At 40.8% G+C, this 17874-nt stretch overlaps 2 protein-coding genes across 2 annotated transcripts; one reads left to right on the top strand and one right to left on the bottom strand.

Moving 5' to 3' along the window:
• Nucleotides 1-1415: 1415 nt before the first annotated feature.
• On the bottom strand, nucleotides 1416-9343 carry ca7 (carbonic anhydrase VII). Its single transcript, XM_076730054.1, has 7 exons — nucleotides 9189-9343; nucleotides 8429-8626; nucleotides 6453-6571; nucleotides 5898-5993; nucleotides 5274-5336; nucleotides 5009-5164; nucleotides 1416-2787 (listed from the first exon to the last, which is right to left on the bottom strand). The coding sequence occupies exons 1-7, from the start codon at nucleotides 9223-9225 to the stop codon at nucleotides 2668-2670; spliced, it is 789 nt and encodes a 262-aa protein (XP_076586169.1). The 5' UTR covers nucleotides 9226-9343; the 3' UTR covers nucleotides 1416-2667.
• Nucleotides 9344-10450: 1107 nt separating this feature from the next.
• Nucleotides 10451-16207, top strand: nae1 (nedd8 activating enzyme E1 subunit 1). The gene is made up of 20 exons (XM_076730038.1): nucleotides 10451-10542; nucleotides 10985-11088; nucleotides 11171-11231; nucleotides 11330-11360; nucleotides 11568-11639; nucleotides 11768-11847; nucleotides 12070-12179; nucleotides 12477-12586; nucleotides 12696-12758; nucleotides 12880-12943; nucleotides 13038-13129; nucleotides 13239-13298; nucleotides 13413-13546; nucleotides 13724-13799; nucleotides 13931-13970; nucleotides 14419-14505; nucleotides 14647-14739; nucleotides 15138-15252; nucleotides 15342-15391; nucleotides 15506-16207. Exons 1-20 carry the CDS (start codon nucleotides 10469-10471, stop codon nucleotides 15613-15615), a joined length of 1626 nt encoding a protein of 541 aa, XP_076586153.1. The 5' UTR covers nucleotides 10451-10468; the 3' UTR covers nucleotides 15616-16207.
• Nucleotides 16208-17874: the final 1667 nt, after the last annotated feature.

The raw sequence follows: 17874 nt of genomic DNA, 5'->3' as shown, positions 1-17874 counted from the left end.
TGTAGTCAAATAAATCTGTCTATGTACATGTGAATCTGTATTGCGTGGTTTTCTTGTCTTACATCTGGCTCCAGTTTTTTTTTTTTTTCCACAGTGCTATTGTTTATTCACCACACTCCAACCATAAACACACTTGCTGATCTTAAATATGCTAATTAAATGACATAATCGGAATTACTGTACAAGATTCTGCACAATCACCATCATGTAAATCTAATCCAAATACCACAAACAAGCAAACAATCTCGATTTTCAGTCTCCAAATAGATCTCCGGCCTGCCATCTACTGGACAAATACCGTAACCACATATTGAAGCCACAGACTTCACTGGATTAAGTTTCAGAATGACAAAAATGACCTGAAACATTTGTTAGAAATTGTGCTTTCATTAATCCAACAGTAATTTTTTAAAATATAAATATAAAATTCTATGCAAAGTCTTGGTTTACAGTGTGTTTGTTGCATCCTCATGATCCTGATCTTTAGTGTCAAAACCTTCATCTTGGGAAATCCGTTCAGCCTTGATTTTCTCATCAAATCCAAATCCCAGTGTGAATAAGAAACTGTTTTTCTGAATAAATGTAAGTAGTATTAACACATTTGTTCGCTGAATTCACTGGTTGCTTATTTTTGTGTATGTTTGGATGAACAAACCCACAGTGTCTTATTGAAGAGGGAGTTTGTCTGATGGTTGGATGGCAGAAAAGTCAGTTGCACATAAGCATCAACTTATCTACTTCATTTCAGGATGATATATCTTGCTGAAATGCATAAGGAAATTCTTTATTGGCCCTGTTCAGAAAGCCAAGACAGAAACACACAAATAGAAGCAAACAGGCGTGATGGCCTCCTTCAGCATTGATCCACATTACAGCCTCACCAAAACCCCACAGTGTTGAATTTTAAGGGCCAAATAAAACTCGTTCAATGAACAGAGCTGGTAAATAATTGACTGTGATCACAGTCCATGTCCCTCAGCCCTCTAGGCCACAACCTGGCTACTAATTACCTTGAATCCAGTATTGCCACTTTTGATCATTGAGAGTGAGTTTAAACATTTGCTTGAATGGTTCCTCTATCAAAACAGATTGTAGATACCAGGCACAAGGTTCAGTTATTGCAACTTCAAGAGAGAAGGCGATCAATGCTTTTTGGTGAGAAAATAAACTGGATTTCAGGAATGTGAATGTCTGCTTGCGCTCTTCTGTCGACAACCTGCTGTCTGTCATTCGCCTGGCTTTGAAACTCCAACAACCCCCATAAAGCGCATGCCCATAAATGTGCAGTTTTTGGCTGAGAGCAGAAGCAAAAGCTAGAACATGCCCATTTTTTTATTAATTAAAGTACAGAAAGACTCCATATGTAAATGTTGGCCTACAAATCCCGATACAACCCCTTCAAAAGACTGCCAAACAAAGATATTTAGAATTTTATTTCATTCAGCAAAGATGGCAAGATTTTGAATGCATTACAAAAATATTCAAACCACCCATAAATTACAATTTTAATGTTCTTTCACATCAACAACACAAAACAATCATAACTGCGGTGCCATTCTTCCTGTATACGTTCTGTTGTGTGGGAACAAAATAAGTTAATTCCTCTGAATCAGCTAAATCCAAGTCCATCTAAATAAGGACCAGCATTACACAAAGCTGCCATAACTCACCCAAATGAAACACCAGGCATCGACAGACTGGGCTGTTCAGTGTCGCTTCAGAGGGGAGCTGTTAATAACAGTGTGCATTACTTTCTGCATAGTAGAAACTCAGGAAATGTGACACCTCAGGCAGGATGCAGTTTGATCTCAAAATGAAGATGACAAAAGTTTGACTGAAATATTGGATTCATTGGGTCCTAGTTAGGGCTGCTGGAGCTTAATACATCCAAAATTTTTGTTAAATCTGGAGGGCAACAACAATAAATCACCCCTCCCTAGGTGGATATTTCGTCTTGAGGTCTAAAAGGACCTGAGACTTTCATGCCCTCTGTCATGCCCATACAGAGCAGTTCAAGCAAGCGCAGCACTAATCCAATCCCACCTCCAGTTGGGATTGTTGGACTGGAAGGGATCTATGGCCACAAGGACTGCGAATCCACCAGCAATAGGTCGGATCAACGGGGAATCAGTCAGGATCAGTAAGGAGCCAAAGGCTGTGACCCTGCAGACGGCAGAGTGGAGCAATACCAGTCTGCAAACAGCAACAGACTGCACTGGTATGCAGATTTACCAGTTCATGTACATATGATAGCACCTTACGAGAGAGTGTTGCTAGTCGATTTAGCACCTTGTTGCCCCAGCAACACTTGTTTTCCTTGAACAGCAGTGGAGGTACAAGTACACATCCAACCTTTGAATCCTCAATAACAAATAGCCAATATCACCAAATAGCACATAGTAGTCAAACTTGTTTAGAGTTAATATTAAAATCTCCTTTTATTTTTATTTATTTTTCCCTAAATTCATTCAAAAACAGATTCCTCCTTCTGCCACTGAAGCCTCATCTCGATGTGCTGGCAGCGATGAGAATTACTCCCTGAACGTTGTCCTTCTGTCTGTCCTCAGGACTTACTATCATGAGGTAAAAAGTACACTTTAATTAATGCATTCACTGTTGTCTAAAAGAGGCTTGGCTATCTATGACCTCAGATCTCTAGAGGTCACATTAATTGGAGGAGCGTACTTCCCGGCCTTTGAGAGGCTGGGGAGGCCTGAAGTTGTTTTCCATGCGTGTCCTCTGATCCTCTTCCTCTCCAGTGAACAGAAGCATTCTAAACTTGCCCAGCTGCATTGAGAGAGAGAGAGAGAGACAAAAGACACAATTTTCCCTTAATACTCTTGCAAGGAAATTGACTTTTGCACCACACTAGATGCCACAAGCACATTAACAGAAACACTCGTGTTACTCGTGATATTCTGTATGTTATTGTCAACAAATCCCATTAAAAGACCAAAACCAACAATACAATTCTCCTTTTCTGAATAGGTTCTGATGAATTTCATTAAAGAAACAGATAACAAATGTCTGCTTTCACGCCAAAAATTATTTCCTTGAACTGCTAGGCACTGTATTTATTCATCTATTTATTGATTTTTGCACTTGTTATTCAAACAGGAGTAAATAGTGCTTTTCTCGTAGACTATTTTCAGGCGCAGTTCTGGTGCACTTGTGGGTATTTATGGCAGCAGGAGGTGTACGTGGGATCGACTCAGGACAAATCACGCTGCACATATTCTTTGTTATGAAGAAACACGTGTGACTCACTGATGTGTTGATAGTTTTTGGATTATTGCACACGTGAATAAGCTGTATCAGGCTTTGGTGACACAGACTATACTTTCAGTAGCATCTGTTCATTGTGGTCACGTTCTTTTAATTGCATTTGTTGACAAGAAAAGACTTGAAATATTACCTCACCTTAAAATCTACCCACATATTCCACCTTCTTTTTGGTCTTTACCCGTAAGCTCCGTGTCTACCATTATGAGGGGAAATGAAAAACAAAATAATACCCTGTTATATAAGGGCTTTTCCCTGCTGGGTCTCCATGCAAGCAATTTTCAATTAAAGCCTTGAACCCATCCAGTCATCCATCCATCAGGATAATCAGCTGGAGGGGATCAAAGGCTTGAGATCTGGAGTCATAGGTTGTGGGGCCCAACTTACACCTCACCCCCAGCTATGGTACACACATGGGTTTACAGACAGATCGTTCATGACTACACCCAAGGTGCCGCCGTCACTAAAACTCCTGATTCCTCATGCACAGTCCTGGAGATAAAAATGGGAGAAGTCGACTCGAAAAGATCAGCAACGTGTAAGCGTATAATCCAGAGGCTGGCAGCAGTCGCCACAGGGCCAGCTCGCAGGGGGACCAGGAAGGCATGTGCTGCAGACATCCAGTTAGTCAGCTTAACTTGTCAACAACCTGGGGTTACCAGACCTACACTTTCTGATTAAATTCAGTCCTAAGAGGGGCGGATAAAAACAAGTCAACCCGAAAAACCCATGAATGATGCTCACCCTTCTGGCCTCCAAATATAGCATCATACTGAGGCCAAACAGTATTTTTCTACATGCTACAGCACAGACGTAAACCCCAGCGCCACCCACCCCGACAACTACCGACGTTTGGCACACTGATCCAGTGATGCTCAACATTGGTTTGACAACAAAGGAGGCAGAGGATCCTTGAAACGTAGTGAAGAATAGTCTAAAATCATGCAGGCCAGGAAACATGGATGTTACAAAAACTGCACATTTTGAGAAAAGATCACACCTGAGTAGAGAAAAATACAGTAATAATCAAAAGTGATACACAAACATGCCAGCTTTGTTTAAATCTTAACACTGTTGTTTTAGATATAAGTTTGAGTAAAGATTTCTCTCCTTTTAACAGCCAGACGTTATTGACATGAGAGATGTTTGGCTTGCATGCACGTGGCTGTAATTGCCTCTTTTTAGGCAGTAATGGAAGATCTGGTTGTAGTCAAGGAAAATACAGATCTTGTGGCAGAGGTGTTGCCCATCGGTAGCTGGATTGGGGTTAATGGTGTGTTTGCAGGGGTAAATATCTGCTGCAGGTCAGTGTTTTGGTGGTGTATAATCTGGTTTACTGTAAATGTTCCATAACAATACTAAGGGAGAAACTAAGTGTTAAGTGACAAAAGTAACCAGGCCTCTCTCACTTTCTGTCTCAGCTATAAATATGAAAGTATTATGTTGTAGATGATTCCTCGCAGAACTTTAAACACACTGAAAAGATGCTTCTATTAGCCATCATTCACATTAAGAGCCTGCCGTTCTTATTTCTAATGCATGATCATCACTTTACCATCACTATATTCTATATTATTTTGCATTTCGCAGAGCTTTCAGAGGACTGAAACACACCAATCCTCAATGCTTCAAGATGTACTGAAGCTTCAAAAAGTATGTACAGCGGTAAACATGTTAGAAATCTGGCATGCACTGTGGTCAAAATAAACATGTCTGCAGCACACACCTGCTTTTCCGACACTGTGATTGGCTCCTTCAGGACGATCCAGGTCACGCTCTCATGTAGGGGGGGTGTGGTCAGTGATCCCAGGTAGGTCCAGTAGTGGAGGCTGCTGGGCAGGAGGCACTTGGGGTTGAAGCGTTTGAAATCTGTGAGACTAGCCTGCGACGGGAATACAAAGACGACAGCTTTTATAGAGCTGCAATAATACTGAGGAGGTCAAAAACCACATAAACACGTAATAAAATCCAGTAACAATCATAGTACTCGCCTTAAACTTCACCATGTACAGAGCGTCTGTTATCATGTGGAGCCATCTGTGGTCATCACCTGTCTTCAGTAACACACAAGACTCGGATTTGTGAAAATATCACTTTTGTTGAAGCTGGCACATATTGAAAACGTTTACAGTGTTGTGGCTAAAGCACCACAACACTGGTGAAGGGAGGAACTACTGTAAATATCAGAGAACAGACCATAAAGAAAGCTTTTTCATGATAAAATGTCATGTTTTTACTCACTGTTGTAACATTTTGAAGCACTGGTTTCTCAGCTTTACACAACTGATGTCATGTGCACAGTTTTGTGACTAACAGCTTTTCCCACTTGCTTCTCTAACAACTTTTACAACCTTTTGAAACCACTTCCCACATCTTAGATTTTTTTTGTCAGGGAGTCAAATTTGGAAGATAAACAGCTCGATAATTCAGTCTGATTATCATGCTATGCATAAACTGCTGTACGCACACAAAAATGCTGCCTTTGCTTCTGTTCAAGTTACCGTGACTTAATGCAGACCTAAAAACAACTGTAAAACTGTTACATTAATACAAAATGGGGAGGAAAGGGGGCACAGGGACAGAAAATGGGATTGCACTTAGGAGAAATATCTTACTTCCAAAAAGATGCCGAGGACAGCGAGGCCATCGGGAGCTGCTGCAGCCTCCCCATACGTCTTGTACTTGACAGCGTTCCAGTGTACTAGATGAAGCTAGAGGAAATATGAGGAAGGAAAGATAAGAATGGGAAAGAAAACTGGCTTTTATAGTTAATTAAATGAAGTCAAGTCATGTATACTACATTATAGTCATGCCTGTGTACTGATGACATCATCCTGTGCCAATATTTTCCATGTGAGTAAATCTAGCATCCTGCTCTCAGCCATACAATGCATATTACCTTTTTAAAGTCAGATCAAAAATAGGAATGAATTAATGTCACTGGGATGTTCATTAATTTCACACTGGTGTAAAAAATAAGATATCTGATCTGATCTTGACACTGGTTTAAAGTTTACACCCAGTAGTATTAAAGCTGTATTTTGATTTTATTTAATTTCCTAGCAAAATATGTTACCTCATACGCCTTACCACACACAGCTGAGCCAAAAGTGCATAATCCACGTTTTAGTAATTAGACACAGTGAAATATTCAGATGACAAACACTGACCTCAGATGCATAGCCTTTTCCTGCAACAGTGTGCTCAGAGCCATGGCAGCCCTTTCCGCCCCAGTGGAAATGAAACTGTTTCAGTCTGTAGGGGTTGTCAAGGGGGCCTCCCTGAATCACTGTAGGAGTTAAGAGGAGATGTAGAAAAAAAAAATGCACACAGCCTTACTCTCTGTGGGTGTAGACAAACTGCTTTCCAATACAACTGTGCACAGAGCATCCTGTGGGTAGCATCATCCAAACACAGCCTGGTACCACTGCAGGCCACACAGAGAGAGCTAGAGAGAGAGAGGGATGAGTCAACCTGCTAACACCCAGCAGACTTTATCAAATTTCTAACTCAAAGCTGAGATATGAGCACTAATGGGCTGCCAGCCTGCTTTACCAACAAGTCTATCATTAGAGCTCTGTGGCACAAGCTTAGGTTTAAGACACAAATAGCCAATCCTATGCTAAATAAAGCAATGTTAAAGCTACTTTTATGCAGGTTTAGCTTTCCATTCACCAAGGATTAATAGAAACTTGTATGCATGTCATAATGCCATTAAACCCGTCTTCAGGATGATAGTGTTTTAAGAGCCTATGGCTTGCACCGCCGGGGATGGACGCTAGTCTCATCTGACTGTTATTCATTGTGATGCTGCTGACATCCTTCTGACAAACGGGTCACTCCAGTCCAGGTCAGCTTAGCTAGGCATGAATAGCAAAGAGAGCGCAACACTTATCTTGTCCATCTTACAACATACATACAGGAGAACAACAAGAACAACATGATCTGTTTAGAAAATCTGTCAACTACATAAATGTGATAGTAACAGGTATGAAGAATTCTTTCCAGAGTCTCAAAGAGGTGATTAGTAGAAAGCCAATTATGAATATCTGATTTGTTGAATCAGTGCCTAAAAGGTGATAATAATGTAAATCCTGACCTTGGTAAGGCTAACAATGACTGCCAGAGGAAATAAACACATTAAAAAATTACAGTTCAATTAAATAACTCCTGTCATGTTTGTTATTCTGACATCATGAGTCAGATCTTTGATATAATATTTTATACTGTTATCTCAATTATGTGAATAGTGTACCTTGGTCGTAATAGAGCTTTATTTTAATCCATCCTCATTTTCTTACCAAAACAACAGTGACACACACAGTGAGTGCTGTCATGTGTGTATATACGCATGTGTTCAAGCTAAACATGGCAGGTTTATGTGCTCCGAACTGACTGCAGAGAAATGCTGAGGAGGTGCATTAGTCTTCCTACAGATCTCCTCTTTCATTAATTATTTTCACTGGTAGTTACTTGCATGCTCTGTGGAAACTGTCTGAGCCAAACAGCCCCACATCACTGAGCTTATCATTCATGGTAATGACAGGGTGGTTAACACGGATCCACCCAGTGATAAAAGCAAATGGGGTCATAATAACCACTGAAATCACCTGAGCTTATTATATCTCTTGTCCAGCAGACAGATACTCATACAGTTAACTGCTGGCTGCACTTCCCTGCAGCATAATCAGGGGTTTATTTGTAACCTTTGATTAAGGTCAGTTATACGCGTGGTTTGCACTTTCTAAAAATCAAGGTAATCCCACCTTTCAAGCGTATGTTTACTGAAAGACGACTTTTAGCACAGATTTCCACTGCATGTGGCTGATAAACAGATATTAGTGCCAAGATTATCCTCAGACTGTGGCCTGTCAATAGTTGCAAAGCAGTCAACAATCTATCAATAAAGTTAAAGATCACATCATAACAGTGCTTATAGTCCCTGCCAAGACATTGCTATCTATTCACATTTCCTTTTATTTTATTTTCACCACACCTAGAAGTGTGACCTCTGCAGGTTACACAGGTTTAAAACCACAACATAATTGGCTGGTTTTGTTCTTAAGTGTGAGTTTGAGCTCAAGAAACTGAAGAAATCACGGCAGAATTTACAAGTAAAGCCAAATGAAGACCACATCTCTCTCACCTGAACGGTCATCTGAGTCATCAAACTCCACAACTACAGAGTGCCCATTGTTAGAGATGTTGATGGAGGTGCACTGATCGTAGTTCAGTACAATTGGGCCCAGATTGGGGTCATGTGAAGCCTGATGAGGGACGATGTCAATGGGAGACTGCCGGTCCCCCTGGGCGATGGGGTAGTTTTTGTGCCATATAGTAGGACCTTGTGATATATGAAGAAAATCACACAAACAGATCATTTTCAAGGATTGAATACACCCAATACTGCACTTAAAATTTCAGATCTAATTGGTGGAGTGATGATTGCTTTCACTGAAGTCACCTGCAAAGAAAAATACTAAACACTTACCAAAGCAGAGCAATAGAAAAAAGCTTTAGTGTTTTTTAATTAAACCCAGTTAATTTAGTTAGAAATACGGACTGTCTCATCCACACTAAACAATGCAGCGCAGTAAACATAGCAACTTGTCTTGAAAACATATATCCATGACACTGATGCAATGCAATGTCTCTCACTCACGACTCCAGGACAAATCGAGCGGAGAGTCAGGTTAAGGTGACAGCAGTCATCCCTTAAGGTTAATCTCGCATTAACGGCGTTGCTCCTGTGCGTTATTCCCTCATGAAGTGGCTGAAACACGCACAGCCCCAGCAACCCGAAATAAGACTGAACATGCATTGCAGCACAGATGGTTAATTGTCTCCACTGTAGACTGGAAAGCAGTCAAAACTCAGCCTGGAGCTTGGATGCTGTGAGATCTTACCGTCCTCTTTTCCATATCCCCAGTGATTCCCTGTCATTGTCCCTGTTAGAGGATCCGCGGCTGATCGGGCTGATCGGGATCTGTCTCCTCTGCTCTCCGCGGCGCACGTGGAGGACGGACACGAACATCAGCCGGTGAAGCTATTGATGAAATTTATGCGGTGGCCAAAGGGGAAGGCAAATTATGCCTTTCTTGACACGCCCCCTCCACGCCCCCTGCCAGCACTCACACGCGCGCGCCTCCTGTCCACCTGTCCGAGGTTTTAAAGCTAATCTTACTTAATGTCACTGCATCAGGTTAGCCCTCCTCGGATTTAATGATTGCAGTTAGATATGCGATTATATCATCCTACATACGCGTTTTTATTTCTTTTAAACAAAATAATAATGAATGTCATTTATGAGCAGTGGTTCGTGATGGGTGCCATTCACTGCCAATTAGACAAAACAGACTAAATATAACCGATTGAGAAATAGTCCATGCCCTTTGGAGATCATACCGTTTAATGATATTTTTTGTTTTCATTCTGAAGATACAGACAGACGGTTTTTTTTTTTTTATTATTATTATTTTGTTGTTTTATTGTGAGTGTGTTACATAAAGAACTTTGGTTTACCCTGTGTATGAATGGTAAAGGTATGGTCAAGGTGACACAAGCGAAATTGGAGGAACTCATTAGTCAACCAAGAAAATTAATTGGTGAGTGGACACAATAAAATGTTTAAATCATATATTTAAGTTTTGAAGTGTCATTAAGATAAATCTAAAAACTTGATGACTTTAGGAAAGCTTTCACTGTTTTCTGTGATTTTAGAACATGTATTAATTGATTGAATGAGAAGATCATCTCCAGATTAATGAATTATGTAAACAATTGTTAATAGAAGTCCTACAATGTGATCCACATGTGGTGCTGATTGTGGAATTACTAAATTATTATTATTACTTATAAATTATCATTATTTAAATATTATTAAAGATCACCATCATTATCCTTGGTCAAATGCCCCATCTTTGTTGTTGCCCCTGCCACTCAAGGACTCTGCATGCCAGTGTCTCTAACACATTTTACTCTGTACATTCAGTGCACAAGAAGGAAGCCTCTCTGACTGTGGTGCTAACTCAATATTTAAATCAGAATTTAACAGCATCTTATGCCACTTCAAGCCTCCGTGCTTGGTAAACACGGCGAGTTTTTGTGTCGAAAGTACGGAACTGAATTTTCCCGCCGCCATGTCTGTGCCGAATCTGTGGATGAGGAAGTTAAAATGCGTCTATAGATGTCACTCACTCGGAAGATAACCATGGCAGCCACCAAAACCTCAAAAGAGCAGAAATACGACAGGCAACTCAGGTAGATTTAAACTATATCGTAGATTTCACAAAAATACCCCGATGTTCCCTGAGCTAAATGCTCTGCTTAGTCTATCTGAGAGGTCACAGCAGAGACACTGGTGGGACAGCAGTGCTAACGTTAGCTAGCGTTAGCTTACTCTGTACGTTGTAGTTAAAACAGCATCGGCGAGCTAGCACATTAGCTGTATGGGTAATGGGATTAATGTTTTTCTGTTTGGCGTTTGTTAGACCCTCAAAATTGCCATCTTATCTAAGTAGTGACTGTCGCTAGCCCTGCATATTTTTTATTGACTGCGTTTGATGGTTAAACGAGTGTAACAATACAAGGCAGTCAATTATCAATCATGACACTAGCTAAGTCATTCTTGTAAAGTGCCGTATTGTGGTAGAGGATGAATGGTGTCACTAGATGGCAACACATGTCCATGTCATGTTCTCAGGCTTTGGGGTGACCATGGTCAGGAGGCACTGGAGAACGCACATGTTTGTCTGATCAACGCCACAGCAACTGGAACAGAAATACTGAAGAACTTAGTACTCCCAGGTAAACAGACGTGGCTCTGTGTTGGTGCTGCAGGTGTTGATGAAAGCATCTTTCTGACTGAATCAGCTGATCTCTTTGCCAGGTATTGGAGCATTTACCATAGTTGATGGGCACACAGTTTCCGGTGAAGATGTTGGAAACAAGTAAGACTACAGTTGTTTTGAGAGTTGATGTAAGCTAAAAATGAGACGTGTAGTCTTGCTTGTGTATTCATGGTTGACCTCTTGATCTTGTCTTGCAGCTTTTTCCTTAGCAGCACCAGCATTGGAAAGGTATGCGATGCCAGTATGAATGAATTCATGTTTTATATGCCTTTCTCTTTCATAATTGCATAGATGCATATTGCATATTTTCCTATTTTCCACCTGCCCCTTGCATCTCCATCTCTCCTCCTTGGTAACTCAAAAACCTTTAATATTCTGTCAGGAAGAAGAAAGCATTTGCATATTTGTATGACCTTAGTTTTTTTTATGTTGCAGAACAGAGCACAGGCCGCCACTGAGCTGCTACAAGAGCTGAACAGTGATGTCTCTGGAAACTTTGTCGAGGAGGTTGGTGTTATTAAAGTTTTGACTTGGTGCCACAGATGTTTTGTGTGTGTAGATATGTAAATGTATTCATCAGCATCATCACGCTGATAGGGACACTCATCCCTCTTAATTCTTTGCTGCTCTTGCAGAGTCCAGACAAGCTTCTGGACAATGATCCAGAGTTTTTCCACAGGTTTACCATCGTCATCGGTGTCCAGTTGCCAGAAAGGTATGAAGTACAGTTATTTTTTACTCTTCACATTTTTTTTGTGACAGAAGAGTTAATGAGTAAATGTATAGGAAATGGGGCTGTCAAGCAATTAAGAGGTGAATCAAATTATGCTCTCTGACTAATTAATCTAAATTAATCACATATAATAATAATTGGCTTGATTTGTTACTGTATCCTTCTCTGTCCAGTTAATTTCTGATTTTGTCTAAAATTCAACAGCACGTGTTTGAGGCTCGGTTCGGTTCTGTACAGCGCCTCTGTACCTTTCCTTGTCTGTAAAAGCTACGGCCTGATTGGCTACATGAGGCTAGTGGTGCAGGAACATACAGGTCAGTTCCCCAGCGTTTCACTTTGATTCCTAATGTTTTCTTATTATGACACTTAACAACTTTTAATTTAAATTTTTAATCGGTATTATATGTATATCTGTCTAATGCTTTGAGTTTACAAACCCATGAAACTGTGTGAGATAACATGTCAGGAATTAGCCTCTATAGTGTTTGCCTGAGGTACTTCATATCTGCCAGTATCCACAGTTTTTGGTACTATGGTCATTTCACTGTGGCTCATAGTTTACACATATAATTAGATTTGTATATAATATATTTTACCACCTTTCTCTCCAGTGATTGAATCTCACCCAGACAGTGCCTTGGAAGACCTGAGGTTGGACGAGCCTTTCGCCGAATTCAAGAACCACATTGAGTCCTACGACCTTGACAGCATGGACAAGAAGGTGTGTGCTTTGGTGTCAGCACACTTGTGTATGCACATTTATCAGTTTAAAACCATCCAAGCTTTACACAACTCATAGCACGCCTTCCCGTTCTTTATTTCACCTGTAGGATCACAGTCACACACCGTGGGTTATCATTGTTGCTAAATTCTTGGAGAAATGGCTCAGTGAGGTATAGTACATTTCTGTGGCCTCCTCTGTGACAAATACTGCAACACTGATATTTATTCTTAAGGGTTTTTGTTAGTGTTGCTGTCCAATAAAATGTCACTCTGCTGCTGTTTTTGTTGTAGCACAACTATCAGCCACCAAAAAACTACAAGGAGAAAGAGGCCTTCAAGCAGGTTATTCGGGAAGGTATCTGTGAACATCTGCGCTGTGGTTATCCAGAAATTCAGTGACTTTGTTGTGTGAGTCAAACTTACCTGTTTCTTATTTTGGGTTCCTTCAGGGATCCTGAAGAATGAGAACGGTGTCGCAGAGGATGAAGAAAACTTTGAGGAAGCTATTAAGAATGTCAATACTGCTTTGAACCCAACCAAGGTGCCAAATCTCAAATACAACATACATCACCCTTTAATCAGTTTTCTGTAGTGTGACAGCTGACAGTTAAGTCTGGTGAGACTCTAGTAATGTCTCTCTTTTTCTGCAGATTCCTAGTGCTGTTGAAGACCTCTTCAATTGTGAGCAGTGTAATAACATCACATCACAGGTCATCACAAGTCTTTAGACTAAAAATACAAACATAGTTTCATAGTTGAAGAAGCTACTGTGATTATTTCTTTTTCACGCTGGTGAATGCTTTCTGTTGGTGTGTGTTTCACAGACTCTGTCCTTCTGGGTGATGCTGCGAGCTTTGAAAGACTTTGTTCTCAACGAAGGCAATGGAAGCCTCCCCGTGCGAGGGACCATCCCAGATATGATCGCAGATTCCCAGAAGTTCATCAATCTTCAAAATGTGTAAGGCGGGTGCAAGCTGTATGGATACATTTATAAAGGAAACAAGCAACTGAAAAGTACTAGAAAGCTTCTCTGATGCAACAGTTAATTCAGCTCCATGTCTGTCTTTCTAATAGTGTATGGTTTCATAATGTGAGTTTGTGGTCGTGTTGCCATTCATTTTTTGTTTTATTCCAGTTACAGGGAAAAGGCCATGCAGGATGCAGCAGCTGTTTCTAAGCATGTAGAATGTCTACTGCAGTCTGTTGGAAAGGTATGTTGTAAACCCATGTAGTCACTGAATGTGAGTTTTTAGGAAAAAATGCATCACATGTACTTTCCTAGATCTGACGCATTGATCCTTGAAAATGCATTTCCACTGAAATTACTTTTACTTTCCACCAGCCACCAGAGAGCATCTCTGAAAAGGACATCAAGCTGTTCTGTAAGTGACCCGTTCTTCAACTAACAAGTATTACCTTCACATTTTATATTCAGTCACGATCAGTGTGTGTACCTGATTAACTTTACACAGAGTTTGGGTTTCGTTATGTAACGCCTGAGAGTTGGTTAAATGTCTCTAGTTGAAATAATGCAGCCTTTAATTACACTGTCTGATCCAGTAATTAATGGTAATTAGTGTATAATCCGTGTAAAGAAGCCACTGAGGATCTTTTAGACGTACATGTATGTACACACACGTTGGTGTAAGGTGTGACTCAAAGCTACCTGACACTACTCATTCCTCTTCAGTTCAATTTTGTTATGTGTCAGAAGCACTTGAAAGCGTCGTCTCTGTCATGTTTTGCCATCACGCAGCAACTGTCACTGCATGAGAACTCAGCCTGCATACAAGTTTATCCCTAACTGTAGGCTCTGACGTCGGTGTGTAGGTAAGAATTCATCCTTTCTGAGGGTGGTGCGCTGCAGATCTTTGGCTGAAGAATACAGTGTGGATTCAGTAAATAAAGATGAAATCAGTAAGTCGGAGATTCATTTTCTCTCTGATCAAACTCCTCAGTCTTGTTCATTTCCTGTATTTGAGCCAACTCTCACCACTGTTTTCTCCTCTGATAAGCATAAAGCCTGTTCACTTATTAACGATAGCTGTGCATCCTCAGCCTCATGCATGGACAATCCAGATAGCGAGATGGTCTTCTACCTCATGCTCCGCGGTGTTGATCGCTTCTATCAGCAGCACTCCCGCTACCCAGGTACAGCTAAGGTTTATACGCATTATACAGATAAATTGTTTTGTGTGTGTGTGTGTGTGGTACTTCGTTGATGTGGCCACCTAAAAGTGAAAAGAGGAAGTTGTAGCTGCTAGAATTTAAAAATACTTTCGCGACCTGCAGGCGGTGAGCACTGCAGCTGCATTTTTCTTTTCAACACTTAAATATTGGCATCATCCCTAAAGCTCTGGGGCGACCCAGCAGTGATGTCGAAAGAGGCTGGCAGGTGTATCGAGAGAATACCTTCAATACTATCACGCATAGAAACTCTACCGTACACATCAGAGTCTGTTTTGACCCTGCAGAATGTATGTTGCTAATTTCTCCTGATGCCAGTAGATGGAAGAAAATATTTCATTAGTCTCATTTCTTTTTACCAGGAGTTTATAACTACCAGGTGGAGGAAGATATCAGCAAACTGAAGCTCTGTGTGAACAGCCTTCTGCAGGAGTACAGCCTCAATGTCAACATCAAAGACGATTACATCCATGAGTTGTAAGTCACGGTCGCTGCTTGATTTACTGATGGGACTGATTCTTAAAGACTGTGCCAAATAACTTTTTTACCCTTGTCGTAACCCACAGCTGTCGATATGGTGCAGCGGAGCCACACACAGTTGCTGCGTTTCTGGGAGGTAATAACGTAGCACTCTTCTTAAATTGATTGAAAAGCTAATACACAGTCTATGTAACACCTACAGCTACTGCTAATAAATCCATGTTTCTTATTTGTCAATGTGTTTCTATAGGATCTGCTGCTCAGGAGGCCATCAAGATCATCAGCCACCAGTTTGTGCCTTTGAGCAACACTTTCATTTACAACGCAATGTCACAGACCTCCGCCACCTTCCAGTTGTGAATACAGTCACTGACCCTGAGTTTGCTTGCAGAGATATCAGAGAAAATAGATCAAAAGAGGCATATAACTACTCACTTTATTAAATCTGAACTGTCAACTGCACATCAGTCTTTTGAAAGAAGGAAGAAAGATGGCATTTTCATCACACTGGAATGAGCTAACTCCCCAAATGTGTTCACTTCAAGCTAAAAATGCTTCTCATGCAGAAGATCGAAGGGCAGGACTTTGTAGACTGAAGGCTCTATCAGCCATGGAGCCTCGCCTTCTTCTTTAAAGTTCTTGAAGGGTAAGAAATCAGGATAGCACACACAGGATCTTCTCAAACTTTTTTTTTGTGGCGGACATCATTAAATGAAGCTGGAAATGAAACTAGCACACTCAAAACCTTCATGTGGTATTTTCATCTGTGAAACTCAATGGATGATATATTACCTTTGTACAGCGTAGCAGCACTTCATGTACTTTAGTTACAACCGGCTCTTATTGTACTGTGTTTGGGACAAGGTGGAAGATTTTTGGTTAAAATGGGGGAAAAAAGACATTGTATGTAGTGTTGAACTCTTCTGTATTGCAATAAAAACATTCAATATTTTATCTGAATTTGTTCATTTTCATGTCAAAGGCGAAGTTGACACATATTCAGCACACACACGTTTTGTGTGTGTCTCTCACTCATCTGACAACTTTTAACCTCTCTTCAAATACAACCTGGTAAACACATTTAAGAGACCGTGACTTGTTGACTTTAATAGTTGAAACAAGGATTACACAGTTATTTAGCCTGAATAAATGTTAGATGACAAGCATGTGAGCTTCTTGAGGAGGCCTGTAATGTGACTTGGCCCCCGGCAGGATTCACATGCGACCCAGGTTGAGATGAGTTTTGCTGTGAGTCGATGGCATAGTTTTTTTCCACCACTGGAGGGCACTCTTCTATTTGTTACTATTCATATGTCAGCATGTGTAGTTCAAGTTTCACATACCTGTTCATTGACTAATTCCTTAAAGCTGACCATTGGATGCAGGCAGCGTTTGATGTAATCAGCTAAAACTTGCAGTGTTAAATATCAACCAGTACGTTGTTTCTCATTAGCTCTGTCGGAGGGGCCTTGAAGTGTAGAAGACGCTTGTCTTGGTAATGAGTATGGTCCAATGCCGCACAGAGACCTGCTGGAGTTCTGTGTTCTGAGGGTCATTGTGATGTAACTGCTGGGCAGGGTGAAGTTTTTCATTTGTTTTTTTTTTCCTCAGACTTTGGCATAATGGAAATTTGCCCTCAGCAGATCTTTTCCTTGTAAGACTCCATCCATCCCCCCCAGCTCTCCCCATGCAGTGATCTGTCTCACATTCTCTCTCTCTCTCTCACACACACACACACACTGTCTCCCTCTGTCTGAGAAGGATAGAGCACGTTGCCAAGAAGTACTCTGGCCATTTCCTAAATGAAGATTTTGTCCACTGCCTAAAAGATTATCATGTGTCCATCCGTCCACCCACTGCCTCCTTAAGATTATCATGTCGTCGCAGCGCCAGGTTTATGAGGCCAAAGCAGACAGTTTCCTTTATGTAGAGTTAGAGATGCAACCCATTAATTTCTCAATGTAAAAAAATAAAAAAGAAGTTTATGCTTAGTCCTCAAGCAGAATAAACATTTGTGTGTGTTATTGGTTGTCTTATCTCTTGTCTGTAGGGGACATCTATGAGGGAAAAGCGTTGTCTTGATTGTTTGCACTTTTTTTTTCTCTGGTGTGTTGAAGCAAAGTTCTGGTTTGAAGCCCTTTTCATGCCCCCAGACATCATGTCATAAACCTTTATGTTATTCAACATCAGCTCCCTCTGTAGTTCTTTCTAACAATGAAACTTCAAGACACTGCAGAGGACATGCAAGGTCACAGTCACAAATTTTGATAAGTGTGCGACAAGCCAGTTTCTATACAGCTGTGTCAGCATCCTCACATCAGTACTGACCATTTTCAGCTCACCAGGATGGCTTCAGTTATTGCACAGTAGCTGCTTTATACCATCAGTCCTGACAGTAGCCAGTGTGTCTCCCTGTAGTTGCTCAGTGTAGTTGTGTCAGCAGTTACAACAAACAGTCCTTTCTTGCAGTAAGGTTAACTAAAATCCTGAAACTAAAACCCGCCTGGCAGTCTGATTGTTCCTCGTAGAAGAACTAAAATGGTATTATTGCCTCCTGGTGGAATAGTTGTTCTTAAATACTCTCCTGTCACAGGCCCTATAAAGGACCTCTATAATATA

Source organism: Chaetodon auriga, chromosome 1 (genome assembly GCF_051107435.1).
Source record: "Chaetodon auriga isolate fChaAug3 chromosome 1, fChaAug3.hap1, whole genome shotgun sequence".
Taxonomy (NCBI): Eukaryota; Metazoa; Chordata; class Actinopteri; order Chaetodontiformes; family Chaetodontidae; genus Chaetodon; species Chaetodon auriga.
Note: the sequence above shows the minus strand (reverse complement) of the source record. Positions and strands in the feature narration are given on the sequence as shown.

Excerpts from the sequence above, each read along its gene's own strand:
- nae1 (XM_076730038.1), top strand. The coding sequence starts at position 10,469 with ATGTCACTCACTCGGAAGATAACCATGGCAGCCACCAAAACCTCAAAA. Across the intron at positions 11,232-11,329 it reads GGTGAAGATGTTGGAAACAA|CTTTTTCCTTAGCAGCACCA; the intron begins GTAAGACTACAG and ends CTTGTCTTGCAG. Across the intron at positions 12,587-12,695 it reads TTGACAGCATGGACAAGAAG|GATCACAGTCACACACCGTG; the intron begins GTGTGTGCTTTG and ends TTTCACCTGTAG.
- ca7 (XM_076730054.1), bottom strand. The coding sequence starts at position 9,225 with ATGACAGGGAATCACTGGGGATATGGAAAAGAGGACG. Across the intron at positions 6,572-8,428 it reads TGACTCAGATGACCGTTCAG|TGATTCAGGGAGGCCCCCTT; the intron begins GTGAGAGAGATG and ends TAACTCCTACAG. Across the intron at positions 5,994-6,452 it reads GAAAAGGCTATGCATCTGAG|CTTCATCTAGTACACTGGAA; the intron begins GTCAGTGTTTGT and ends TATTTCCTCTAG.